Source organism: Motacilla alba, chromosome 3 (genome assembly GCF_015832195.1).
Source record: "Motacilla alba alba isolate MOTALB_02 chromosome 3, Motacilla_alba_V1.0_pri, whole genome shotgun sequence".
Classification (NCBI taxonomy): domain Eukaryota; kingdom Metazoa; phylum Chordata; class Aves; order Passeriformes; family Motacillidae; genus Motacilla; species Motacilla alba.
The window spans coordinates 81116210-81128065 of NC_052018.1; the positions used below are offsets into that span (position 1 = coordinate 81116210).

At 47.0% G+C, this 11856-nt stretch overlaps 1 protein-coding gene and 1 long non-coding RNA gene across 2 annotated transcripts in view; one reads left to right on the plus strand and one right to left on the minus strand.

Moving 5' to 3' along the window:
* KIF26B (kinesin family member 26B) overlaps positions 1–9369 on the minus strand; it is a 276539-nt gene extending 267170 nt beyond the window's left edge. Inside the window, exons 1-2 of the mRNA XM_038130583.1 lie at positions 9228–9369; positions 8571–8972 (exon numbers count right to left, since the gene is read on the minus strand). Coding sequence (XP_037986511.1) covers positions 8571–8972; positions 9228–9290 — 465 coding nt within the window. The 5' untranslated portion in view covers positions 9291–9369. The remainder of the gene's footprint in view (positions 1–8570; positions 8973–9227) is intronic.
* LOC119698566 lies at positions 8781–10285 on the plus strand. The gene is made up of 2 exons (XR_005256169.1): positions 8781–8912; positions 9278–10285. It is a non-coding gene; the product is annotated as an uncharacterized LOC119698566 (long non-coding RNA).
* Positions 10286–11856: the final 1571 nt, after the last annotated feature.

The following is an 11856-nucleotide window of genomic DNA, read 5'->3' on the forward strand; positions in this document are numbered from 1 at the left end:
ATCCACAGGTCAAAACACATTTGTATGGAACAAATACATATAAAGCAAGTTCCACTTGAAGGTAATTTGGAAGCCAAAACACAGACTGTATTCCCAATTTAAAATTTTCCTACAGAAAAGGAAGCTAGCTTTCCTAGAGCTAGATGAATGTCTTACATCGGTCATATTGCACTGGATACAGATATCCCACATTCAGCCTACACAGTTCCTTTGACACATACCACCAGCAAGAAATTGAAAGTGTTTTCCAGAGGCACACTCCATTGGGCTTGGAATACTTTTTACTAGAATAAAGTAATTTTTCAAAGACATTTGACACTTTTTTCCTGAATCACCAAATCTATTGAATAAGATGATTGACCAGATGCTAACAAAGCAGATAGCATGTGGCCTGTAAGTTAAGTTCTCTTGTTTGGAGAGCAACCAAGTGAGAAGACTCAGCCCTTCTTTGTTTAATAGAAAGGTGTAACAACCTAAAAATGCAATACAAAAATTTTATACTAACAAATGCTTTGTCTAGAAGTGTCCAGTTCCTTCTGAGGAAAGGCTTTTGTTTTCATGGTGAATTGCAAACCAAATCCAGCTTAATACCCCATTGGTTTCCTCAGGTCTCTTGAGCAGAATTTCCCTGGCCATTTATTATTTTTAAATCTGCAAACACTACTACCAAATAGAGTTTCAGATGAAAGCTGAGAAGAGGAAACCAGTCTGAAGTTTCTTCAGAATTAAGTCTTAGCTCCTTCCTCCCAGAAAACAGAAAATGTCTTATATGAAAAATTCAAGATCAACCACATACTAAGTGATTTAATAATACAGATTGAACAGAAGATCCTTACAACAGTGTGCTGGTTTCAGCTGGGGTAGAGTTAATTTTCTTCCCAGTGGCTGGTACGGGGCTGTGCTTTGGACAGCATTTTGTGCTGAAGACAAGTGGAGTGATGGTGTTTGTCTTCCCCAGTCACCCTTAGGTGTGATGGGGCCCTGCTCTCCTGGAGATGGCTGCCCACAGGAAGTGGTGAATTAATCCCTTGTTCTGTTTTGCTTTTGTGCATGGCTTTTGCTTTCCCTATTAAACGCTTTATCTCAATCCATGAGTTCTCCAGCTTTTACCCTTCCCATTCTCTCCCCAGTCCCACTGGTGTGGGAGACAGCAAGCTAGAGCCTGGGATTAAACCATGACAGACAAAAGTAAACACAGTTGAAGAAAAAAATAATTTTTAAGAAGTATACCCATGCTGGAACAGTAAGTAGTTTTAACAACCTTACTATGCAGTATTATATTAAATAAAATAAATTGAATTCTGACACCACAGCAATAAATTCAAGCTGCAATTGAACACACCAATTCCTTAAGACTGATTCTTTTGTATAGCTGGTACCATATTTTCCTTTAGTGTCTCTTTTGTAAAGTAATCCCTGTATTCTGTACTCCAGTTACAATGGAGGCTACGGTTGGATGCATTGTGCTGCTCTCATCAGTAGCTTTCTCAGAGATCACTGGCTCCTTGCATCTGCTGTTGTAATAGCACATCTAGTCACTCCCTGATCAAAAGGATCTGAGTTTAGAAAGAAGCATTATTGAAAGTGTTTGAACTATCTATCATTTTTATAAGAACTAAGGCAGGGAGCAATCACTGTGTATTCACTCAGGAGACCTGCAGTGATGCTAACTTATGACCTTCATATGGAGAGGACAAAGGAAAGGCACATGGGAAGCCCACAAGGGGCCAGGATGTCTTAGACCTGCTCTGCCAGAGCAGCATGCCTGCTGCTTTGAAGGCACACAAGTATTCCCTGGTTAGAGCCATATCACACATAGAGCTGTAGCCTAAATTAAATCCTACTGATTTTTCTGAAGTCCAAATGCCCTCACTAAGGTCAATTTCATGCAAGTCACTAGACTGACAAGGTTCAGATCCAGACTGAAGAAAAAGTCCTCCTATACTAGGGAAAGAATTTTCAGATTCTGGTGTGCCTTGCAGAGTGTTTCAGCCTTCGTGACAAGTTCAAAACAGTTCAGACAATTCTCCTCTGCTTGATAAAGTGTCTTGTGTTGATCTAATTTTACCTAAAGAAACTTCAAACACTCATCAAAACATTACTAAGCTACACTGTAAAATTTTCTGAACAAGAGAGTGGAGGGAAAAGAAGCATTAGCAGATTTGTATCCTGGTTTTAGATGATACAAGATATTATAACTGTACAAAAAAAGTCTCATCTGTACCAAGTCTGATTGTATATTTCAAGTTTCAAAGCCAGAGACAAACACAATTCTTAGCAGCTCAAAGTTATGAAAATGAAAAAAGAACAAAAACAAACCTAGTTTAATGTAGGAAGATTGCATAGAAAGTAATTGAAAACAAAAATGGGCAACACAACTCATTGGGTTCTCCTACACTTCTAAACTTTCTGCTCTTAGGATACTACTTTGTGTGTTTAATTCGAATTAAGCAAGCTGTAATTTGTAACAATACCCTGATAAATAGTCTGCTTTTCTGGAATTGGGATTCTTCTTGAACTGCAGCTTCAACAACAGATACTGTGGGCTAGGGATTATTTATTCAGTGGCAGGAGGGGGAAGGTGTATGCCTGTTTTCCTCCATTTTAACAACATCAATGCCTCTCAAGCCACAGATGACACTAGTAAGATGTAAGCCAGCAATTTAACTTAGAACATCTCTCGCGCTTTTGACACGCAGACCTCATGTCACAAAATGCTGCAGCTCTGACTACATCATTATGTAGAGCATGATAGTCAAGTTTATTGTGGTGCTGCAGGTTCAGTGCTTGGAAGCACCCCAATTACACGATGTCAAAGGCTACGTGCTGCTGATGTGGCAAAACCACCGTGTCGTTCAGCCCTGCAATGTTCTAATAATCTGCTGATGCCGGCGTGACTCCCATTGCATGCCCACCGCCCACACTGGTAACGTGTGACATTTTTTCAAACACTGTCTGGGGAACTCAGATGGACAATCTTTGCTCCTTTTCCCCTTCCAAAATTATACACAAAAGTCCTACGCTTCTTATGCAAGATGTCTGTGGATGGCACAACATTTATTTCTAAGCAAATGTAAGACTCTCTGAAGATACAAGGTGATTTTGGACATCAGTGCAGCATTCATGGCACGTATAAAATACCTTGAAGACATTTTATCACCCAGCATGAAGAGGCCAATTAAATACTCAACATTTCTGAACACCATGTTTTCAGATGCACAGCCAAGTCTTTGTACAAAAAAAGAAAAAAATTTTCTCCTCCCTAGAGATTTACTTCATCAATACTTCCCTCTTCGCCCTCAAGAGCTCTATCTGTGGTCTAAAAGTGTTTTCTTTTCTGATAGGAAACACTATAGTTTCAATTCACGAAGTATAACCATAGGCCGGTTTCTAATTTCCAATGCACTTAGTAACGACAAGCCTTTTTCATCCCATCGAGAAAGCTGCAGAGCTAATGGCTTTGACAGCTTCCTAAAGAGCAGTCTTTACACACAGCATCTTCACCCTTACCTCAAAGACATTTGCAAGCTCAAAAGAAATAGTTATATTATTTCACATGTTGACACAGCGGATTGCAGCAGCAAGACTTCCAGCTGCTCCTGGAAAAGGGCTTACATTAATTCATCAGCAGCAAAGGCAAAGTCGTTTGCCTCCTCTAGACCTCTGCAAGCAGCTGTAATTCCAGTGCAAGTGAAGTAGCTGTGTTTCCCAACTTGCCAGAAAGCATACAATTGTAAGAAGATTCACAGATGAGTTATGCTAAATGTTTGGTATTGTGACCTGTGATGCAACACAAAAGAATGGTTGTTGTTGCCTAAACTTTAATGGAGTTAATCCTCACAAATGCTGACAAATTACTGCCTCGGGCCATTTAAAATCACATTTCTAATGCAATAATCCTATCTGCATTACAATGAGTTGGGATGAAATGATTAGGTGCCTGAGATTTTTTTGCACAGTGAATTAAGTCACTATACAGACTGGCCGTGCTTGTTCACAAATTAAAGGTCTGGACAGAAATGAAATTCCATTATTCTGCCACTTGCTAAGCTTTGAGGAAGGGTTTATTACTGTTCTCTCTCTACTGGGAATGTTTCTAAAGTAGCTACCAGCTAACAGAAACTTATTTTTCATGATATCAGTTTTCTTCATTATTAATAATTATGAGTCAAGACTTTGACCACAGAATCAGAAGACTAATTCAACAATACGAAAGCAAAAAAAATCAGATAGTGCCAGTAAACGGGCAAAAAAATCAAAACAAAACTATACCCTGAATGCCAGTTCTTTCCTTCCCTCTTGTGCTCAGAGGGATGGAAAAGAGTGTGCTCAGAATTTACCCAATTCTTATACTCAGAAGCACAGACTTTTTAGGTAAGGGGAAGTCCACAATATAAACCACCGAACGACATCAGTGCTATCCATCCTTACCATTTATAGTAGACCCTTACTTCCTGACCCAATCACAATATGCCCAGGCAGCAATTCACGTTTACACACTCAAATTAGCTCACTTTAAAGGCTGTATTCCGGATTTTTGGAACCACATACTAAGAAATTTATAACTGTCAGCTTGTGAGCATTCTTATTAGCATCCCATGGATTATTAGCACACAATATAATTTGTTACACATCAATACAGCAACTGTTCAATTGTTAGATGCCTGTGAGGTGTTCATTGAAGACAGGTGATATCACAGGCTTGAATTCAAAGCAAACTAATTTCACAGAAATTTTGATAAATTTGGGAGTATGATGCCATAAATTTCTATGCTAGAACTTTGTCTGATGCTCTTCTAAAATATAGCCTAAGAAAAAGCTTAGCATAAAAAAATAAACCTGTATTAGTAATTTGAGATAATCTTTATCATCATGCAACATAAACCCTACAAACAACAGGCACCAAAAGCTCCAAGATGCCCTCAGTCACAAACTGCAGTGTGCAACTATATCAAAACACCTGTGCTAGTCAATTCCCACAGGCCTGCTTTGCTTGGGGGTTATAATAAGATTTCATTCACATAAAATATAACCCCTTCTATGAATGTAATTGCTGAACATCATTAAGTCACATCTGTACCACAAGAGGAGGAAAAAGAAACAATAAGTTTTTAGTACTATTCTTTTTGCTATTGGCAGGGACCCTGGCATTTTAAATGGCTAAAATAAATTAATGTAACTATAATTACATATTCTTCACCTTTGTGCCTCACAAAACAAAAAAAAAAAAAACCACAAAGTTTCCATCCTGTTGATGTATTAGGAGAGAATGTTTCTATTTAGAATGGAAAGCTAAACAGCTCAACACTAACAATGGCCTAGTAGAAGCAGTTTGCTCTAGCTTAAGTGTGGCTTTTTCTCAATCAAATGAAAAGCTTCAGTACATAGCTTCATGCATAAAGCCTGGTCTGTTTATAAAGCAATTAAGCATACTATTACACTTGACAGATATATACAAACCTTTACATGACTGCAAACTGTCAGAAATATAAATGCAGGTTCACATTTGGATAGGCTATTGCAGATTCCAATATCTGCTACTAGATACACATTAAAACACAGATACTCTCATATTCTGCTTGTTCTGCAACACACACTATCCCAGATGATGAGCATTTCTAAATACAGCATAAATGGGAAACAGGTGCTACACACTGTACTTATAATACCATTGTACTCATAATACCATAATACCAGGCTGTCTTCAACAGCAACAACAGAAAATGTGTCAGACCTGGCTGACTAAAAGATGACAGACATTTTAAATGCTTCATTTAATAGTTCTAATAAATGAATATCACCTATTAGCTGTGTCCTATGGGCACCAGAGTCTTGAGTTGCAGGATGCTTTGCAAGTTCTGAGGGAATACCCAGAATCAGGAATATGATCTGCTCCTTCTTCCACTTAATTCAAGTGGCAGGATCCATTCCACACTCAAAAAGCCCCTATTTCCATAGCAGCAATCAAGAGCAGACCTCACAGGACCCTGAAAAAATGCCAGCTACATTAACACAGTGTGGTTAGACTTCAGTCTCAAGCTAAACCAAAGCCAGTTTTTCCCAGACACAAACAGGTGTCCACATTTTTGAGAAACCCTGTACATCTCACTCCCAGAAGGGACTCCCAAAGTGTTACTATGGCACACACAGAGGCAGCTCACAGACCCTGACTGAACTAGCAGAGCTCATGCCAGCACCTTGCTTTCCTCAAAGCAGACGCTGATAAGGCTACCCCATTACACAAGGAAAAACAAACTTTTAAGACCACCACAGTATGCCCAATCCAAAGAAGTCAATGGCACCAGCCATGATGTTTGTGTCCCACTTCATCCAACCCAGAGCCTCACTCTGCTGGGCAGCACCTGCTGAAAGTAAAAATCACAGGTCCAGAAAGTTCTTAGCAGTCACAAGCCAGAAAGGATGAAAGAGACGATTCTGCAAACAGCCACAGCCAGCAGCACCCACTACAGAAAGGAGCTGTGTGCCAGCTCGCAGCTCAACAAGAGAATCTCAACAAGACTGAGCCTGCAAGTACTATTAAGCACAGCAAATAGGGCAGAGGGTCACCCAAGCCCATGGAGACCACCTTATTTGTGCCTCCTCCCTTGCTCCTAAATGCACAGATTGGACAGCACTTTCGTCAGTGGCACTCCTACAGAAGTGCAAGGTTTGGAAAGAAGGCGTAAGAAGCAAAAAAGAACATAGGTAAGGAGGTTGGAAGGCTACTGATACAAATAAAGATTGGCCTGTACAACACCATCAGCCAAACTAAGTGACCAGCAGAACAAATAGCAGCAGAAACACAAGGGTAACCTCTCAGGAAGGCTAGGATGGGCAACGTCAATCACTATCAAAGTAAAGGAACCCTCTGTAAACATTTACGGGACTAAAATCAGTCCATTTCTATTTAACACCATGCCCTGATGTTAGTTTCATCCTGCCCTCCACCCCAAATCTCAGTTATTCTGATGGCTCCCATATCTGTATCAGTAGTTTCCCACCTATACTCACAGCTGGTAATTACTGTCAAATCTCACAGCCTGAAATTCTACAAGATTTTGGTACAGGGCCACTTTAAAGTGAATCAACCATGTATTAATGGTTAAATTTACTATTAATTTTGGTGGATCCACCTTTCCCTGTTCATGAATAATGCAGTTAAGTCAGCTCTTGAGACAAGGTAACAACCAGCCCTTGAGTCTTTTGTTCATGAGAGCACCAACTCCCTCTCAAAGAGCACATAAATAAATCATGGAGAGTACAACACAACAGCAATACCAGGGACCCTCTCTCAGCAGTCGGCTCTTTTCCATGATACCTCTTTATTGTAACCACTAATGAAAACTCTTTGAAGTGGAAGAGTAAATATTATCATTTGATAGTACCTGGACCCAACAAGGCAAACAAAATTGCATTGTACTACATTCCAGGAGCTGCAGAACCATTCACAATTCAACGCTCACGGGGTTGCTATGGAGGAACCCAATGCTTACTATTTTAGTAGCATGAGGTCAGCCAAGGGCTGCTGGTCACTTGTTAAGAGCTGTTAGCCTTAATCTTATATGCACAACAAAAAGGAAAAAAAAAAAAAAACACACACACAAAAAAAAAAAAAAAAAAAAAAAAAAAAAAAAAAAAAACAAAAAAAAACACCAATGCCAAACAAAACAAAACCAAGGAATTACAGAGTATGCCTTTGGAGGTACCAAATACCCCAAGATAGGCAAAAAGCAGGTTTCCAACTGTATTCAGGATGAGTCAGCTCTTAAAACGTGAGACCAAATGTCAGCAATGCTTACATCCTCTTTCAGCACAGGATTATTCAACCCAACGTTGAGTCCAGCAGCTTCAAGTATTTTCAAGTCTTATTGAGAATAAAAAAAAAATCTGGCACTTCTCTGCAAGACAAGCATCACCAAGTTATTCTTCTGCTAAAGGCACCTGGGAGAGCTGGGTTCAATGCCATGGTCTGCCACAGCCTCACTGAGTGACTTTTGGGCTCACACAGCATTTCAATGCCTCGTGTGAACCCCGAGCTACAGAAAGGCTTCTCCCTCAACGGAAGTAGAAACCACTGGCATCAGACCATATACACATACCTCACTACTAAGTTTGCTACCAAGTCTAAGGACGACTTGTAAATCCGTCCTGTAGGAATCAAAGACAGCAAAAGGGCAAGGGACCAGTGACTCCGATATAATAGTCCCACTTTTACTTAGCCCCACCACAGAAAAAAAAAAAAAAAAAAAAAAAAGCGCTCAGGAAAAAAGCACAGAAACAATCAATACAATGAAAGACAGAGAAAAGAAGCACGCTAGAAGGACTATCACAGATGCTCCTGAAGCCAGGCAGCCCTCCGGAGACAGAGGCACGCTGCTCCACATGAAGCAGAAGGAGGGGATGGAAAAAGGGAACAAGACCAAGAAGGGGGAGAACACAAATAAACCGCAAAGCGCTCGGCGGTGACACCGGCACAGGGGAGCCCAGGTGGCCGACACCCCGGCGGCTGCTGGGGGCTGCTCCGGGCACAGGGACCCCCCCCCCCCCGCCTCCCCCGGCCCCGCGCTCACCTTGCTGCTGACGGGCCCGGGGATGAGGAGCTTCAGCGCCTGCCTCTTCAGCTCCGCCAGGCGGGCGTTGCAGTGCTCGCACCAGACGCCGCGGTCCGAGCCCGGCGAGGAGCCGCCGCCGCTGCCGGAGCCCGGCGAGCCGGTGCCGAAGCCCGGCGAGCCGCCCAGGGAGCCGGGGGAGCTGGTGCCGATGCCGGGCGAGGCGGGTCCCGGCGAGCCGGTGAAGGAGCCCGGCGAAGAGGTGCCGGAGCCGGGGGACGGGGTGCCGGAGGAGCCCAGGGCAGAGCCAGCTCCCTCCGGCGCCGGGCGACCGCCCGCCCGGGACTCCTCGTACGCCTTCCGGTACCAGCTCTCGGGGGAGAAGGGGGCGGCGGGCTTGGTGGGGGAGCAGGGGTCGGTCACCTGGAGCGGGAGAAGGAGCAGCGGGTCAGGCAGGGAGGCCCGGCGGCGCCGGCAAGTTTCGCTCGGACGCTCCGCGCCCGCGGTGGCCCCCGCGCCGCGCCCGCCTCCGCGGGGCGCCCCGAGCCGCTGCCGCCCCGCACCGCGGAAGTTGCGCGGGGCCGGGGGACGATCGCCGGCAGCTGCCGGGAGGGAGGCGCAGGAGCCCCGGCACTGCGGCGACCACCGCTCCGAGCCGCCCCGGCGCCGACAACTTACCCCATATTTTCTGCTCCGCGCCGTGACCGCAATCCTCTCCTTATTTCCAGCCACTGAATTCATGGTGGCTGCGCAGGGCGGCGGGAGAATTTCCTACAGGTTTCCCAGTCCGCATCCGAAGGGAATAGCCGGTCCCGGGAAGTCCCCCGCGGAGCGGGCAGGTTTGCTCCCTCCGCCGCCTCCGACGGGATCGCTCAGCCCCAAAACACCCGTCAGTTCTCGGGAAAACGCTTGGGGCTGGGGTTCTCTCCCGGTCGGTTTTTCTTCATTGTCTCCCCTTTCATTCCCTTACAACCCTTGTTTTCACAGAAACAGCAACATCCAAATCAGGAGCGGTCCCCCCCGATAGGCAGCACAGCTCTCATCCGCAAGTGAGGTGAAGCATCCAAGGTAGCCTTGGGAAGGCGAAAGAAGGAGCGAGAGCAGCGCTCCCCCAAGCAAGAGGCGCTTTCTGCCTCCGCTACAGCGGCAACTTGTTCCCTTCACCAAGGTTTGTAACTGAGTTAGAAGAAATCCTCCAAAAATATCGGGATCCAGGCTCTGGGAGGAGCCTCCGCGCCCCTTGCAGCCAATATCCTCCTGCCCATTTGTGCCTGACAGTTTTGGAAGGGAGGGAAGGAAAGACCCGGGCTGCGGAGCCCCGTGCGCTCCCCGGTCAGCGGCGGAGCTGCAGGGCTGGCGGCGCCGGAGGCTGCCAGCAGAGTGCCAGAGCCTCACCGCTGCTCTGCGCGATGCCTCGGCTGCCGGGAGGGTCCATTTTATTTTGCAGTATTTCTTGATTGACGTCTGTGATTTCCCCCCGTTCTTGAAAAGGGCGGGTGGGTGCGAGGAGGGGGGAGAACCTTGTTGCTTCCACCGCAGTTATTGGTTAGTTGCCTCTGTTCAGGCTTTAATGAACGTGATTTCACAAGTCTTCCCAATCCTCCCTAAATAACTAGGAATGAAGAGCAAGCTGTATTTATGACAGTCACTGGCATCTCTTTTCCATGTTGTAATTTTACGTGTATCAATTTAACTTGCAGTCAAGGGCATAATAAATTGATCTCTTAACAATGAAATTCTACAGACTTGTGTCCCTGTTAATCTTTCCTTTCTAATTACGATTTCCATTTGCTGATCATGTGTATCTGTTACATATCCTTTTTTATTTCAAATCCTGTGGATAGAAAAATCATCTCTAATAAATCTTCCCCCTCAAAACGAGTTGGTAATTTTCTCAGAAATGGAGGCAATAAAGAGCTAAATGCCAGATCCCCTGATAGGATCATAACATGGATAGGTTGATGCAACTGAGAGGGCAGAACACACAGGGGAATTGCATCCACCTTTCCAACCTCCTATTGTTACTTCCATATAAACGCATCTTTCTAGCATCCCTAGTGTACCTGGGCCACAACAGCCATGAGGAGACAAAACCAGCCTGCTGAATCGCTGAGCAAGGAATCTCCCAGTGCTTGCACGTCTTTGCAGTTACTGTACTGGTAGTAAAAATGGGTAAAATGCTCTGCTGTGTTTTTACTTCGCTCTGTTGTCACTCTGAGAGAGGAACAGCCATTCGTGATGTGTTTAGGAAAGCTTTAATCTAAAGTTGACACAAACGATGCCATCCGAGATAACCAGGCTGCATCATTAGTGCCTCGTGCATTTACACAGGTGACCCCAAAAAGCGGAACGAACGGGCAAACAAAGGAGGTGCACCCCAGCTGCTCTTGCATGTGAACGGGTTTCACATAAATCCGCATGCGGAGATCCCGTGGTTTGTTCCGTAGGCAGACGTGAGAGGGATGACAAGGTAAGGCAGGGAAACGCCGTGCGAGCCCACGGCGGCACAGAGCTGTTCAGCCTCCCCTGGCCCCGCGGTGCTCACTGCGGGGGAGTGCTCACACTGCGGTGTAGAACTGCTCGTTCTCTGCCCTCACTTCTGGCGCCGAGCTGGCAGATTTCCTTCGTTTTTCGGCAGACCTTGAATTCCCGAGCTGCCAGCTCTGCCTGCCTAACCCCGTCCGCCGCCGGGCACCGTGGCCCCGGGCGCAGCACCGCGCTGCCGCCAGCCCCGCGGGCGGGGCGCGCTGGCCCTTCCCGAGCCGCACGCCGGGCCCGGGCGGGACCGGGACGCCGCGCCCCGCCAGCCCCGCGGCCGCCGCTCCCCGCACGGACCCAGGGCCGGGGCGGCAGCGGCTGGCGGGGCAGAGGCGCGCGGCGGCTCCGCGGCCCCCGGCAGCCGGGCGGGGGGAGCGCGGCGGGCGGGCACCGTCCCGCGGGAGGCGAGGCGGGCCGAGCGACCGCGCTGCTCCCCGGGCCCGGCGGCAGGACCCGCGCTCGGGACGGCGCCGCCCGCCGCGTTCGGAGCCCCCGGCGCGGGGCGGGCGCGGGGCTGAGGCGGCCGGGCGGGGGCGCGGCCCCGCGGCGTCGGCGGGCGGCGCGCGCCCTCTGCCGGCAGCGCGCGGGAGGGAGCGGCGGCCGCACCGGGACCGCGACCGTAAGGGGCGCGGAGCCGCCCCTGCTCCGGGGAACGCCCCTGCCCGGGCTCCCCCGGGAAATCCCCCTGCCTGCGGCTGCTCCGGGCACGGCGGCAAAGGGCTGCGCCTCTCCTCGGGCGGAACTCTTCCCAGGACTCTTAGAGCCCGGC